Source organism: Eucalyptus grandis, chromosome 11 (genome assembly GCF_016545825.1).
Source record: "Eucalyptus grandis isolate ANBG69807.140 chromosome 11, ASM1654582v1, whole genome shotgun sequence".
In the NCBI taxonomy this organism is placed as follows: Eukaryota; Viridiplantae; Streptophyta; class Magnoliopsida; order Myrtales; family Myrtaceae; genus Eucalyptus; species Eucalyptus grandis.
Genome location: NC_052622.1, coordinates 43,107,076 through 43,123,502, shown reverse-complemented (window position 1 = coordinate 43,123,502; position 16,427 = coordinate 43,107,076). Strand labels below are relative to the sequence as shown.

General features: G+C 39.7%; 3 protein-coding genes across 3 annotated transcripts; all 3 read right to left on the bottom strand.

Moving 5' to 3' along the window:
• Window positions 1–605: 605 nt before the first annotated feature.
• On the bottom strand, window positions 606–5,679 carry LOC104425885 (alcohol dehydrogenase-like 6). Its single transcript, XM_010038736.3, has 10 exons — window positions 5,196–5,679; window positions 4,943–5,079; window positions 2,894–2,931; window positions 2,257–2,579; window positions 2,081–2,163; window positions 1,925–2,000; window positions 1,774–1,835; window positions 1,584–1,679; window positions 1,330–1,491; window positions 606–1,057 (listed from the first exon to the last, which is right to left on the bottom strand). Exons 1-10 carry the CDS (start codon window positions 5,227–5,229, stop codon window positions 941–943), a joined length of 1,128 nt encoding a protein of 375 aa, XP_010037038.1. The 5' UTR covers window positions 5,230–5,679; the 3' UTR covers window positions 606–940.
• Window positions 5,680–6,181: 502 nt separating this feature from the next.
• Window positions 6,182–8,725, bottom strand: LOC104425886 (protein N-lysine methyltransferase METTL21A). The gene is made up of 5 exons (XM_010038737.3): window positions 8,364–8,725; window positions 7,890–8,032; window positions 7,495–7,679; window positions 6,737–6,850; window positions 6,182–6,617 (listed from the first exon to the last, which is right to left on the bottom strand). Exons 1-5 carry the CDS (start codon window positions 8,649–8,651, stop codon window positions 6,460–6,462), a joined length of 888 nt encoding a protein of 295 aa, XP_010037039.2. The 5' UTR covers window positions 8,652–8,725; the 3' UTR covers window positions 6,182–6,459.
• A 340-nt stretch (window positions 8,726–9,065) lies between these two features.
• LOC104425887 (alcohol dehydrogenase-like 6) lies at window positions 9,066–14,144 on the bottom strand. The gene is given in 11 exon segments (XM_010038738.3): window positions 9,066–9,706; window positions 10,003–10,164; window positions 10,253–10,348; window positions 10,436–10,497; window positions 10,587–10,659; window positions 10,743–10,825; window positions 11,622–11,655; window positions 11,657–11,945; window positions 12,195–12,232; window positions 13,739–13,875; window positions 13,990–14,144. Coding segments are annotated over 11 exon segments (1,125 nt in total). The 5' UTR covers window positions 14,024–14,144; the 3' UTR covers window positions 9,066–9,589.
• Between the last annotated feature and the right edge of the window lie 2,283 nt (window positions 14,145–16,427).

The following is a 16,427-nucleotide window of genomic DNA, read 5'->3' as shown; positions in this document are numbered from 1 at the left end:
AAAAAATAATGTACCATTTACCAAATTTCCAGATTACGTAGTGGTCATTTGCTTAAATTCACTTTTATGAAGTCACCGATCCTCATTTATAATCAGCAAATTATCAAATCTTACCAATTATTATTTTTTATTCTTATAACACTAGAGAAATATCGAATTTTATATGAATTTGCCAATCATCATTTGAACAATTTATCAACTTTTTTTACAATTCTCATTTAAGTTGCTAGTCGCCGTTACTTGATAACTCTATAGAAAGGTTCATAATATAAAAAATAAAATGCAGGTAAGTAATTCGATCGAAATTTTGTAATCCAAACTTACTTGGTGATTTAATTTGACAATAGTTGGAAAGTTGCTCTAATTTAGGTTGGCAATTTCATAGTAAAAGTCAATAAATTTGAAACATTAATAAATTACGCAAGTAAAATTTGATAAGTTAGTACTAGTGTTAACAATTGCTGTTCATTATGGCCATAGTCTAAGATGTTTTGTAAATCATTATCCGACAGGATAGTCTAAGTTAGTACTTCAATTTTTTCTTTCAAGCGGGGAATCTACAAGATTTTTGTAAATCATTATCCGACAGGATCGGCACCTAAAAATAGAGAAAATATGGATGGAATTGTAATGATGCAGGAGGCATTCAGGAGGTCTCAGATTCTTGAAGTCTCAATTTGCTTTGGTGCAAAAGTTCATCTCGGCAAAAAGTAAATTTCTTCTCCCATTCACTAGAGAGAGAGAGAGAGAGAGAGAGAGAGAGAAAGAGGTAGCCAAAATAATGGTTCAGGCCACCAGAGTCCCTTCCTTTCTGGTGATGAAATCGGATTCCGTAACATTCATTCTAAGCCTCATGCATCGCCGGGAGTCGGCAACTGTATCAACCTCTTCATAAGAAAAGCCCCGGCAACTGTATCAGCCTCTTCATAAGCAAACCCATCTACCTTGGCATATGGAGGACGCAGCGCAGACATTTGCCTTCCCTCATGAGCTCAAAGGCTTTGTTGATATCCTCCAGTTGCAAGTTATGGGTGACAAACTCATCCACCCGGATTTCCTGCACGACAATGCCGGTAAGCGCATTCTTAATATGCATTGAAGGAGGTAGTCCTTTTCTTTTAGTTACCCCTGAACACAGACAATTCAACAGCGGCAAGTTTCTAGATGTCTTAGTAATTTGATGTCGATAACTTCCATTTATTTTCATTAGCAATTTCCTAAACATGTCAAGAACATGTAGTCACATATCAAAAGGGAAAATGCAAGTTGCCACAACAGGACACCACTTCATGTTTATTGAACTCGGGGACGAGCATAAAATCTCACTACCTTGTTCATGTACTTGTCGACCAATGATGGTATATCGGATTTTGGTTTCCATCCTCCATACATGGAACCTCTCAGTGTCCTTCCGGTGAGCAGCAGTCCGTAGTGAGCTGTTATTTCTGGCTTTGCTTTGGGCACGCCAAGGGTCACAGTTAAACCCCATCCCTTAAGGAAACATTGGACAAGAAGTTTCACTATTTTCCTTTCGAAAACATTCCTCAAAGAAAACGAAGGAGGTTCAGTGAAAGAAAGATTACATCACAGCAAGACTGCAACGCAGTTGTTGTTGCTCTTGTATCGCCAGCGCACTCAAAAGAGTAATCAGCACCCCCATCAGTTATCCTCTTGATGACCTGAGCATTACAAATTTCAGTGATTAATCCAGAGATCGGTTTCGACGGATTATGCCAATCTCAAGTATAACATCAAACTTTTGGGGTGAAATACCTCATGAATGGGTTCATCATAGTCCTTTGGATTGAGATACATATCAACTCCAAAATCTTTTGCTGCTCCAGCATGCACAGATCACTATCAAGGCTAGTTCGGTGCACAAGATAAGTTCTCAGAATGAAAGAAAATATATCAGCTTGTTTACCTTTCTCACCCTTCTCAGGATTAATGTCTACACCAATTACTTGAGAAGCTCCCCGAAGCTTGGCACCTTGTGCAACCTTTTTAAAGATTAGTTACTAGAATAATGGGCGATGCTCATTGGATAAGGGAAGAACAGAAAGTTATCCAAAGCACTTACAGATAGGCCCACAGTTCCAAGACCAAATATTGCCACGTTTGATCCTTTGGATACATCGGCCACATTCCAAGCCGCTCCTAGACCTGTGTAATCTCATTGCTCAAGATTGTCAGCGGTGAGAACTTATTGTACAGTGACCAACTTGATTCCATGCGCTATCAGGTAGGATATGTTACCTGCTGCTACTCCGCAACTGAGAATACATATTTTCTCTAAAGGTGCCTTTGGGCTGACTTTGGCAGCGCATCCTGAGTGCACCACCGTATACTCGCTGAAACTCGAAACGGCACAGTAATGATATACAGGATTGCCTCTAATTGAGAAGCGCGTCTTTCGGTCGCTGTGCATTAAGCCGCTCCTTTCCAAACCAAGTGTTCGGCACATGTTGCTTTTATTAGATGTACAGTGCCGGCATCTCTTGCATTCACCCACGAACAATGTCAACACGTGGTCTCCCTCCTTGAATTCTGTCACTCCCTCCCCCACACTCTCGACAATCCTGCATAATCAAGTTAATGATAAGTTAACATCATTCAATGATAAGACGCTTAATATAGAATTGGCCTTTTTTCTTGTTGGATAATTCAGCAATCTGTTCTTTGATAAAAAAATCAATGCTGGAGGATTAGTCCTGCTTTGTCCAACATGAGCTATATTGACTGAGATTTGTTCAAATAGGCAGCTGTATAATATTTGACATGAACACAGAGATTAGCAATTTCATATCTCTCAACTCTCTGGTAACTGTGACTGATTACAGGCTGAAGAATAAAATGAAGCAGCACAAGGAGAAAGAGGGAAGAAGCATAATACCCTGCTGCCTCATGGCCAAATATGCGAGGAAATATAGGCTGCACATGAAAAGAGTTTGCCGGTTTAGTCAAGTACTAAGTTTCTTCAGAATGTAGAATCATAGAAACGTGAATAGAGAATATCATTCTAAAAACTAAAAGATGAATCAAAAGAGTTGTGAATATGCAACTTCTGAATATTCGCAGCTCCCTAAGTTCAACGTATTATCTCAGAGCATAGAATTTGGTTAAAGAATAGGAAAAATAAAAATAAAAATGTATAGACTCCATAGACTTATGTTGCAGGTTGCTTTGGCAAAGACAAGAAACTAATAGACAAATATCAGAACAAATGGAGCTTGCTGGAAAAGTTATTTAAAATAGGCAGAAGCTAAGGAGTTCCATGTGTAAGGCCCCTGAAGATTACTGTCCAAATCAACTAAATGAACATCACTCTCGACTTGGCCATGATTAACCATGATTTGACAAACTATTGGAAAATCAGAACAATGGACATCTCCTCAATATAAATATCAGAACAATGGACATCTCCTCAATATAGTGCTTCGGAATTCTCCGAAACAGTTGAAGCTCCAGAGCAGAATTCACCTTTAGCTCAGTCAATTATCAAAAACATTCAAGTGTTTTACTACTCTACAATAAATAACTCGGAATTCCGAATGCAGCATGAAGACCTAAACACTGCCAAGTATGACCCCATTTTCCAAGAGCAGCACCTTTCCTCATATGTGGTTCAAGATGCACGGAGTCGAGAATGAACAGAAAGACAAACCAAAAAGAATGATTCCCTCTTTAGTCTTTCCTCCACTTGCTTAGCCTCTCAAACTGACAGCAGTTGGGATGATGCTCTACTGCACTCCCTTGTCATTCTTCTTAAATTATCTTCACAGCGCAGCAAAATGTATCTATCTCATTCTAGAGGCTCAAAGCTTGCTTAATTGAGCTGCATCTCTGACTTAACTTGATATTATACGTACTAAGAGTGAGCTTCCACATCAACTATCTGTTTTTCTTCCTTACATGTTACAAAGAGAGTGTTTCCTTTTCTTTCCCCAAGGCAACAATGATCCATGGAAATTTTTTGTGTATGTAAAGATGTGCAACATCGCTTGCTTATAGAAAGTTCCCCATGATCAACACTTTCAGATAGGCTTCCTGGATAGAGTTCGACTTTCTGACGGCGTGCACGAAATCGATAGAAATAAAAATGAAGCACGAACAGTTTAGGCATTAACACGATATCGTTTCAATGTATCATTTCTTGTAAAAGATACACACACACACATAAAATTATCAAAGATTGGAAGAACTAATCAGTACAAGAACAGACATGCACAAACGTAACATGACGTGTTATATTTTCAGGAATTATTTAGTATCTCCCAAATTCATATACAGCGATAATAGAAGCTTTTTCTACAAAGTAACATGGAAAAAAATTTGGATCACGTTATTTAAGTTAAATATATAAAAAAAAAAATGAATCGTAATGGTACAGCAAGGATCTATGATGTATTAAAATAATATAGCGTTTGGAGAGGTAAAACAATAATAAATTAGTGGCTTTGCGGGAGAGAAGAATTCTGAAGTTACCGACTATAAGCAAATTGATACCAAATGCCACCAAAGTTCTGAGATTATCCCTAGATAGCTTTCACATTATAGATAGGTTCTGGCCATCCCATCTCCAAAAAAGGGGGGAGAAATTCCTCATACTTAAGACCCGTTGCATGTCATTCTGGTTGATTCAAGATGCAGCTTGACAACGCACTCTACTTGATAATTTCTTCCAAGAAAATGTGATTTAAATAGCGATGGCAGGACCAGACACGAAGGTGCGTTTGATATTTTCAGGAATAATTTCTACTAAAAAATGGTTTTTTCTGATTCTGTAAACGAGTTTCTAAACATTTGAAGCCCACTTCTAAATTTATTGTCAGGCCCAGCTTCACATGAAAAATGCCACTGTGCTTTCTCTGTCTAGATATCAGGCTCAGACAGACGGACGAAAAGAAGAAGAAGAGAAGACGAAGGGCAGAGAATGGATTACCTGGGATTCCCAAGCGGCGACATCGCTGCCACAGAGGGAAGTGGCGACGACTTTGATGCGGATCTCCTGAGGTTGGGGCGGGCTGACTTCCACTTCCTCGATCACCAGAGGCTGCCCAGCTCCCCATGCCACCGCAGCTAATGTTTTGTCTCGACATAGAATCGAGAAAGCATGAACACCCAACAAGACCCAAACAAAAGAAAAGGCAGAGAATTCAGAGAAATTTCCAAGAAGTAAAGAAAAAGATTCAAACCTTTGCATGTGATGACGGATGGCGAGGACGACATGGTGGCTGGAAAGCGGGAGGTGCGCGCGAGTGTTGCGTGGATGAGACAAGAAGGCAAGCAAAGGAGCTGGTAGGAAGATGATGATAGTTCAACATAGCCTCTTACTAACGTTGAATTTCGTTTCTATAGTGCTATTCGGTGGTAGGTAGGAGAGACGGGGAGAGAGTGGTGGTTGGTGAGCGAGAGGGGTCGATGCTTCTACTTCTTCTTCTTCTCTTTTCATTCATATTTCCTTGAACTCTTCTGAGTTACAGGGAAGCCACCTTGCCACCGAACAGTGTGATCTGGCATCCGCTTGGTCGTGGGTTCTTGTAATCCAAGGTTGTTCTGGGCAAGGAGTATCTGATTAGAGTTCCATCGGTGCGCGATTATCGAAAAATCTACTGGTCTTGTCTAGTGAATTATCTTTTCTGGCCACCGTATAGGGAATTATAGAAAAGCTCTTCGAATTATAGCTCCTCTTTGTTCATTTGCCATTTCAAATATTTTCACTCTTTGGATGTATAAGATTATACCATGGACTGCTCCTGCATCATGATACGTCTGTATTGGAATAATAGCTGGTCTATGTATTATAAACTGATGCCACGACAAAGGAGAATAAGAAAATCGACTGAATTGAATGTGATGCTCAGGTACTTACGTCATAATTATACAGGGCCGCAAATCCCAGCATACTCATTTTTCATAATCAGTTCCTTCCTTCTACCAATGTCCCACAATTTCGTCTCCGTCGCTCCTTGTTGGTTCCTATTAAAATGTTGAGATTCTCTCTGGAAGTTTCTCTTCCGACCGATTTCAATTGCACCCTGTTGCCAATTTCGTGCTCAAAAGCGATGAAACTGACGATGACTCGACTTTGGTTGGGTTAAGCTGTCGACATAGCAGTTCCAGAGAGACGGTTCTGCCCACCTTTTGACAAGGCAAGACACAGCGAACAGCGGCGACGGCATTCATGAATTACGCCTTCAATACAAAGATCTTTTGATGCTGAAAAAAGAGAATTTTGGCTTGACAGCTTAAAAGTACACTATTGAGAGTCTGAGACACATATGTTCGTCCACTGATCCACCTTTAGATGGCAAGAGACGGTCGAATTTTATCAAAAGTTGAGACCCACTAATTGCTACATCTATGTGAAATGTAACAGCTAATCTCCATTTATCCAAAATAACAATGCACTGGCATGCCTAACTGTTTGACTTCTCATAACAGAACTCGCTCCCTGAGTCATAGGCCATCTTCAGTTTCGGTGAGTTTCACTTTTTTCACCAGGACATACATTGCTACTCGCTGGCTGCGATAATCTGGATGGAACTGTGCCTGATCTACGCGCCCAACAACGAAATACTTCATCGCAGCATCCAAGAAGTATTCAAGGATACTATCTGCCAAGTAGAAGACTAATCAATATATATACCCCTCCCCAAGGCACATATTCACACTTAAACATGCGTGCGTGCACATGCACATGCACGTGCCCCACACACACAAATGGAAAGCATACCATTGCGAAGTTCTCCAGCCAAAATGATGGTTGTTTGAGTCCCAGAAAGTTGCAGCAATGTCTCCATCAGATCCTCAACTGCTCCCTCACTGTAAATCACATCGGATCCCAAAACTGACAAAGCAAGCACAGTTAATCACATAGAATTTTATAATTTCAAGTTCTTTTAATCAGACAAGAAGCATTTTAAGAATATCATCAACCAAAAAAAGAGAAACTTAGGACATATATACGGTTTCTTTCTCAGTCCCACAGTTTTGCAACAGAATTGTTGCCGTTTGATGAACAGATAGTGTTTCCTTTCCAAAAAGGAGGTATAAAATATAGTTCTGCCAAAGAACCATTCTTCTTTCAAAGATGGGTAATATTACAACCATAAGCAGATAATCCTTTGAAAAAGCCCCGCGGGCATTACTTAATTCTTGTAGCTGAAGTACTCCCTCTGTGTAAATGCTGGAATTGAACCCCAGGAAATGAAAACAATGACATGAGGAAAAGGCATGAGAGCTTAATTAGGGAAAATCCTTGAATCATAAAATGCAAGTTTCTCCTCTAATGAGAAAACTGGCAAATGCATCAAAGACAGGTAAGCTCGAACTCGATCAACCCGTGCAGAGGCAGACAGGTGCAAAGAATCAAAGGTAGGAGGAAAAACTCCATAGAAGATAACCAGTAATAAATAATTTGATATGCTACAAGATTCGAATGCATAGAGAAGGACAAAAAGTTTATCAATCGAGGGAGAAGAGCACCATTACCATAGTCAGGTAAAGGCTCAATCAAGTCTCTGTCAGGATCATCTCCCCAAATCAGTTCTTTCACAACCGCAGATCCCCGCATGTTGTCATGTTTCAAATTCGTTTCGACATTCTTCCTGAGAAGCCTTAGTCTATCTGGTAGATCAGTAAGAACCACTTGAGCTCCCAAAAGAGCTGAAATGCAGCTGAAATGAAGAGCAAAGCACCCTCAAGTGAGTAGCGCAACCACTCAGCCAAGAAATATCCAACTCATCATAAACTTGTAATATTCTCCATAAGTTTGCAAAACAAGGAGTTAACCTTGGCATAAATCATATATTTTGCCATTAGCATGAAGTAAGAATTTGAGTTTCAATTGATGTATCTCAGGACGCAAGAGATTATGATATTTATACCCAACTAATCCACATCCAGAGCCCAATTCTACAACCTTCTTGCCCTGAAGAAGAAGCATCCTGGAATCCACAGCGTGTTCCAAGAACTTCCCCAACACAATTCCACTATCCCACATCACTGATCCAGTTACTCCAGGGGTAATCTACAACCACATCAAAATAAATCCTTTGAGACAAAATAAAAAATAAAAAATAAAAAGGCTCCGTAGATTCTCATTCATACCACAAAGATTGATCAACAAAGTTTCCTCACATTGTTCGGCACATTGTTCATCATAGAAATCCAAAAGGTATGCAATTTCTACCTTTCACGAATCCCAAATTCCATTCTAACAACAGTCGCATTGGCAGCTCGCTCAAGATCATCGAATCGAGCGATCAAAGAAGAGTTTCGCTTCCGCTAAACCCTAGCGCGAGAACGACGGCAACTCGCGAAATTCCCCAAAAAAAAAAAAAAAAATATGGAGTCCGTACCAGAGAGCAAGGAGATTGGAGGATGGAGAGGGAGTGACCGCAAGCTTCGACGGCGAGGGCGAGGGAGGACTGGGCGACGAAGGCGTTGGGCCGGGCGAGGGTCGGCTGCTGGATCCCCCACAGCAGCATCGTCTCCGCCGCCGCCGCCTCCCCGTCCTCGTCGCAGCCTCCGGCGCCGCCGCCCAACAACCTCACCTTCCCGCCGTACGATCCCAGCCCCACCACCGTTTCGCCGTCGTCGTCGTCTTCTCCGGGCTCCTCCGTACGCACGGCGCTCGCAGCCGCCATCGCCAGCGCCGCTCCTCGTCTACTTCCACTTCGTCTCTTCTCTTCCGCTCCGTCTCCGCTTTCATTTGTCTTAATCTTTATTATTATTATTATTAAAGTTCTAATTGAGTGATTAGCACAGCACAACTGCAGTTCAATTTCGTGAAATTTCTAATTTTTTTTTTCCTTTCTCCATGGATACCCTCATTTTTCATTTCGATTTTCAGAATCAGAAAAAGATATTTAGATTGTCTTACATGCATTTCTTTTTCTTTTTTCCTCTTTGTGATAGTATACAATTATAATTTTTTTTCTTATTTTGCATCTACCTTTACTTGCCTTTGTTATAAACACTCTAAAAGTATCAACTCTTATAGAAACTCATCATTTTTTTTATCTAAACTATATGCTAACTCTTTCCCAATTAAAATACGATTTTTTTTTTTTTGTGGATTTCAATTTGCAACTGAGCTACTTATCAACAGATTTTTTTTTTTCTCGTTTTATAAATTTTTGTTATTGGTTACCAATTTTTTTTATTTGTCGTTTTCATAAACGCCTTCAGTCTATTGATTATCATGCAACTTCACCGACCTTTTTTTCCTCGCATGGTTTGTCAACTTCAATCTAACAACTGTTCCCAGAGTCCAAGACAGTAGTTGATTTATCTTCCCAGACATGAATCTCATATGATACGATCAATATCTGGAAATATGGATGGAATTTTTTTTTATTATGGTGCTGAAAGGCATTCAGATGGCAAGACCCAGCCTCACATTTCAGAAGTCTCAATTTTTGATTGGCAGCTCAGCAAAGAGAATCTCCCATTCATGAGAGAAAGAAAGGAGAGAGTGAGAAGAGAATTTGTCCTGGTGAAATAGGCTTCCATGACATTCGTTCTATGCCTCGTGCGCTACCGAGAACTGGCAACCGTACCGACCTCTTCATATGCAAGCGATCTACTTCGGCATATGGATGACGCAGCGCAGACATTTGCCTTTCTTCATCATCTCGAAAGCTCTGTTGATCTCCTCAAATTGCAAGTTATGGGTGACGAACTCATCCACCTGGATTTCCTGCAATAACAACACCGTTGAGCGCATTCCCAATACACATCAAAGGCGCATTTTCTGTTGTTCAAACGGGGAAGTCCTTTTGCTTTCCATTACCCTGATCACGGAAAATTTTACAGATCCGTCGGTTATATAGATTCTTCATTTGCGGCGGGTGACTTTTAGCCCGTGATGGTTAATATTTAAATGTCTTAATGAGTCGATATTAGTAGCTTTCATTTGACGTGTCACAAATATCAGAAAGATGAAACGCCACTTGGTGTTCATTGAATTTAGGTATGAGTATAAAATCTCACTACCTTGTTCAAGTACTTGTCCACCAATGATGGCATATCGGATTTTGGTCTCCATCCTCCAAACGTGGAACCTCTCAATGTCCTCCCACTGAGCAGCAGTCCACAGTTAACTGTCATTTCTGGCTTTGCTTTCGGCACGCCGAGGGCCACAGTCATACCCCATCCCTTAAGGAAACAACATCAGACAGAAGTTCACTATTTTGGTTCGAAAAAATTAACGAAGATGAATGAGGTTCAGCGAAAGAAAGATTACATCACAGCAAGACTGCAATGCAGTCGAAGCTACTCTTGTATCGCCAGTGCACTCGAAACAGTAATCAGCACCCCCATCTGTCATCCTCTTGATGACCTGAGTGCCAAGATTGTAGCGATTAATTTCTCGCCGGGGATTGGTTTCGACAGATAACTACTGCATCATACTTTTAGGATAACATACCTCATGAATGGGTTCATCATAGTCCTTTGGATTGAGAAATACATTAACTCCAAAAAAATTTGCTGCTCCAGCATGCACGGATCACTATCAAGGCTAGTTCGATTCACAAGATAAGTTCTCAGAATGAAAGAAAGTACATTTCTTTGTTTACCTTTCTCGCCCTTCTCAGGATATTCCACACCAATTACTTGAGCAGCCCCCCGAAGTTTGGCACCTTGTGCAACCTTATTTAAGAGAGTTACTTGAATAATCGGCAATGCTCATTGGATAAGTGAACATAAAGTAATTGCAAAGCTGAAGCACTTACAGAAAGACCCACAGTTCCAAGACCAAATATTGCCACGTTTGATCCTTTGGACACATCGGCCACATTCCACGCCGCACCTAGACCTGTGTAATCTCATTGCTGGAGATTGTCAGCAACAGCAGTGAGAGCTTAGGGCCTACGTGATAATACTCCCGAAAATAATTGATTCTATTTTTTTTTTGTTATCAGAAAAAAAAAAAGAATAGAAATTCTTTTGGTAAATCTTTTGTTCCTAAGAACAAAAATCCATTTCTTTGTTCTTGGAAATATATTTGGAACAAAATTAAGAAGTAGAAAAAAGTTATTTTTATTCCCAATAATAATTTCTAAAATCAAGTCTAACTTTTTTTTTTTTCTTCTCTTTCCTTTTCTTCTTCTTCCTTTTGGCTAGTTGCCGCCCTTGGCTGTGGCTAGTGAACTCGCCAAAGTGTGGTTGGCCCCTAGCAACGCTAAGCTGGGCAAGGCTCACCTGGCCATTAGCGATCTAGCAAGGCTGAGCCTCGCAGTGGCCAAGCGAGTCTTCGGCAAGCTCACTAGATTTCGCCTTGGTCTGATGAGGCTCTAGTGAGCTCACCGAATCTTGTCTAGCCAATCGCTAACTACAAAGAAGGAGGAAGAAGGAAAAAAAAAAAAAAGAAAAAGGAAAAATATAATCTAAAAAATTAAAAGAAACAAAAAAATTGAAAAATCTACTAAATGCATTTCTATCATAATAATAGTTACCAAACACTTTCAAAAGTTTAGAAATTATTCTCCGGAATAGAATAAAAAAATCATTTCTGAGCAAAAATTGTTTTCGAAAATAGAATGATTATCCAACGTGCTCTTATTGTACTGTGACCAACTTGATTCCATGTGCTATTGGGTAAGATATGTCACCTGTTGCTACTCCGCAACTGAGAATACATATTTTTTTGTAGAGGTACCGTTGGGCTGACTTTGGCGGCGCACCCCGAGTGCACCACCGTATACTCGCTGAAACTCGAAACGCCCAAGTAATGATATATAGGAGTGCCTCTGATGGAGAAGCGCGTCCTTCGGTCGCTGTGCATCACGCCGTTCCTTTCCAACCCAAGTGCTTGGCACATGTTGCTTTTATTCGATGTACAGTGCCGGCATCTCTAGCATTCGCCCATGAACAACGTCAACACGTGGTCTCCCTCCTTGAATTCCGTCACTCCCTCCCCCACACTCTCGACAATCCTGCAATAAGAACATTCAACGATAAAAAGCGTTACTTCATAATTTCTTCGTTCTTCAAGCAAGATTGTCAGGTTCTGTCTCTAATGCGAGCTATATCGACCAGGATCTGTTCAAAAAGGTAGTCATATAACATTTGACATGAACTTGAAGAGATCAGTAATTTCGCATCTCTCGACCCCTATATGACCGATTGGAAGCGCAAGAGTAAAATGAAGTGGTGCAAGGAGAAAGGGGGAAGAAGCATAGTACCCAGCTGCTTCATGGCCAAATATGCGAGGAAATATATTCTGCACAGGAAAAGGGTTGGCCATTTTAGTCAAGTGCTAAGTTTCTTCAGAAGATAGAATCATACAGACATTAGTAGAAAATATCATTCTTAAAAATTAAAAGATGGATCAAAAGAGTAGTGAATATGAGACTCTTCAATATTCGTAGCTCCCCAAGTTCAAAGAATTATCTCAGAGCATAGGAATAATTTAAAGTAAACGATGATAATGAATGTAGAGACTCCACGGCTTAAAGTGGAACGTTGGTTCAACAAAGACAAGAAACTGATAGGCCGATATCAGAACTACCGTGAGCTTGCTGAAAAAGTTTTCTAAGATGGGCAGAAGCTAAGGATGTCAATGTGCAAGGTACATGAATGTTACTGACAATTTGACTAAATGAATTTTTTGCCCACGCCAATCATTTCAAGTGATCGTCAACAAGGGCATCCCCATTTGGCCGTGATTCTAGGAAATGACAATTTATTGGAAACTCCGAATGGGGGACATCTCCTTGATATCATGCTTCGGAATTCTCTAAAACATTTGAAACTCCTGAGGAGAATTCACCTTTGACTAACTCATTTATCAATAACATTCAAGTGTTTAAATCTACAAGAAATAACTCAGACGATTTTCTAACAGCAGCACCTTTCTCCATACGTGGTCCGAGACGCCATGGAGTCAAGAATGAACAAAAAGATAAACCGAAAAAAGAAAAAAAATGGTTCCATCATTAGTCTCTCCTCCACTTGCTTAGCCTTCCAACAATACTCTACTGCACTCGCCTGTCATTCTAATTGCATCATCTTCACGGCACAGCAACACGCATCTATCTTATTCTAAAGGCTCAAGCGCTTGCTCCGAGCTGTATCTCTAACTTAGCTTGACATTACACGTACAGAGGGAGATGTTTCAGATCAAATCTCTATTTTTTCTTCCTTATACGTTTACAAAGAGAGTGTTTCTTTTTCTTTCCCCCTGTACTGTCACATGGCCTCCCTGCATATGGTTACTTTCTAACATTGCACTATTCCAACAAGTGAAGGCGAAGTAATAAAATAGACCAATCATATTTCGAGACAATACTGCTGTACCAACAACAGTGATGGACGCTACATTCATTAACTACGACCTTAATTGACCGCTACGCAGACTGTCATACAGAAATGACCCCCAGCATAAAATGACATTATCTCAATGTATCGTTGGCTGCATAGGATACAAATAAATGTAGATTATCAGGAAATTGGGATAGCTTTCGTGTTATAGGTATAAAGACTAAACCCAATGGGGCCAACCCATCTCGCTAAAAGGAAAAAGAATATTTTCGTACTTCAGGTCCATTGCAAATAAAGGTTCTTGTGGATGGCAGGACTAGACACTCAGCCCAATTCTAGATTTACTGTCAGACCCAACTTCACATGAACGATGCCTTTATACTTTCTCTTTAAAGATATCGGGCTCAGGTTGACGGACAAAAAGAAGAAACAATAAGAAGAAGAGGAAGGGCAGAGAATCGATTACCCTGAATTCCCAAGCGTTGACGTCGCTGCCACAGAGGGAAGTGGCGACGACTTTGATGCGGATCTCCTGGGGTCGAGGCGGGCTCACTTCCACTTCCTCGATCACCAGAGGCTGTCCAGCTCCCCATGCCACCGCAGCTAATGTTTTGTCTCGACATAGAATCGAGAAACACGTGAACAACCCAACAAGACCCAAACAAAAGAAAAGGCAGGGAAATCACTTTCTCAAAGGGAAAGGAAAAAGATTCAGACCTTTGCATGTGATGATGGAGGGTGAGGAGGACATGGTGGTGGCTGGAAAGATGGAGGTGCGCGCGCGAGCGTCGGGCGCGCGAAGCAAGGAGGCGAGCAAAGAAGGAAGGAATAAAGGATGATGATGATGGTTCAACTTAGCCTCTTTGCTAACGTCGGATCTTGCTTTCTTTAGTGCAATTTGGCCGTTAGGTAGAATAGAGAAAGAGAGAGAGACTGGGATTAGTTGACGAGTGAGAGATCATTTTTAACATTCTTAAATCTTTCTGAACTGATGGGGAAACCACTTTGCCGACAGAACATCGTGATCTGGCCCCAGCCCGGTCGTCTCGTGGATTCTGTAATCCAAGATTGTTGTGGGCAAGGAGTGTCTAATGATTGCAGTTCCATGGGAAATGAGTAGAGATCGGTGCTGTCATTTCAGAAAACAGACTGTCCAACGTCAGACACATATGTTAGAAGATGGAAAATGGGGGACTCATTTGACCAATAAAAAATAATTTAAGGTAAATACCTAGTGAATATTTAAATGGTCTAAAAAGTTTTAAGTTACAACATTTAAAAAAATGAATATCATTCTCCAGCCAAAGAAAAAAATTCGGGAGATATTGTTCCTGAATAAAAGAAACTCAATAACACAAAAAGAAACTTTATATGTAATTCAATTGAAAGTTGTTTCTTTTAATTTTAACTTTAGCTTTGACTCATGTAATCTTAAAATTGATCTTGTAATGTCTTAGGTCATTGTTTATCTTCATCTATGAATTTCAAATCAATGGGTAATTTTTTTCGTCTATTAATTTATTATTAATGATTTCTTTTTAGTTAGTGATTATATTTTGCTACTAGTGATTTGTGGTTATTTATATTTCAGTATTTAATTTGTTTTTTCTTTCTTCATATTCAAAAATTCCACCTTAATGAGATTTTCGAGAGTTTCCCTTTCAAATTAGTGCTTCTTGGGCCTTTTTAAATCCTCTAATATAATCCTAAATTCAGCCGGAAAAATAGGAAGTAATGGGAGTCAAAAAAAAAAAAAAAGCATGAAAATGAGAGGGTGACGGGGCTGCCCTCACAACAAGTTCTTTTAAGGAAACTGGGGAATTCCTTAAGAAAACTGTGGATTGTTTTTTTGGATACCAAGTGGGATTCAATAAATAACAATAACAATAACAATAAATCAAATAAAAAAAGAAACTAGAAAAGATAATTATTAAAAGCATCATCAATATGAAATCTCTTTTCTTTAAATACACAACATACAGTTTAAACTTCTTTAACATAAGACAAAATAAATGTTGGATTTCTATGATCAATAAATTCATAATTAAATATTTTTCACACTTGCAAACGTGAACGAAAATATTCATTACTAAACAAAATGAATACAGTTGTCAAAATAAATGGTTGAATACCTAATTTGTATAACTTAAAACTTTAATAAATTCTACTCAAGTCATGGCGGTCCGGGTTAATTCAAAAATTAAAATCATGATCATCTTGTGACCAAGTAAAAATGAATTTTATTTAAAAAGTTAAGTATATTGGACTTGATTAAAAACATTTACGTCAATGATTTTTTTTCTTTTTGTACAACCCCACCTCTTCACCATGCTAGCTAACTTTTAAATTTTTCCCTTATTTGGTAATTCTTTGAAATCTCATTAAATTAGGCTAAAATACATGTGTGGGTTTCTAATTTGACTTTTATTGTATCAAGAATCGGTGAAATTGTTTTCACAGTACTTTGGATCGGCCAAATGCCGAAGCATTTGATAAGCTTTTTGAAATAACTTTTGGCCAAATGCTAGTATTAGAAATGCTAAAAGCCCAATGCTACTTTCACTTAGCATTCCGAAGTAGCATTGTGGAATGCTAAAACTAGGATTAAAATATTTTTTTTTCAAAACTACCCTCATTGATTCTTTAATTTTTCGATTTTGCCCCTTTTTGTAACTATTCATCTTCTTTGCACAAGGGTGGTTGGTGAGGATAGATTTGGCTGGCAAAGGGCCAACGAGTGGCCGGTGAGGGCATGTGACCTCGGGAGACTGCCACCTAGGTCTCGTGACCTCAAGTGCCTCTCCCCTCGGTCTTGCGCAACCCTCGCAACCCATGCAGCGGTCACTTGTGTCGTGTGTGGACCTCACCGGAGGTTGCTCAAGGTTAGACGATCTCAGTTGATGGCCGTTGGAAGTAGATCTAGCTCATTGACGGCCGTAGCTCTTCATCGGCTCTGGCAAAGAGCTTGAGTTCTTTTCTTATATATATATATATATATAACATAGTTAAAGCCCATTGCATTTTTTTTTTTTTTGGGCTAGACACTTGAACCTAAAGTCTATTTGCAAAGAGTTTTTACCGATCATAATTTGCATTTCTCCAAAGGGCTTTGGGTTTCGATATTTGTACACATTTGCAAAGTTGAACCAGATTCA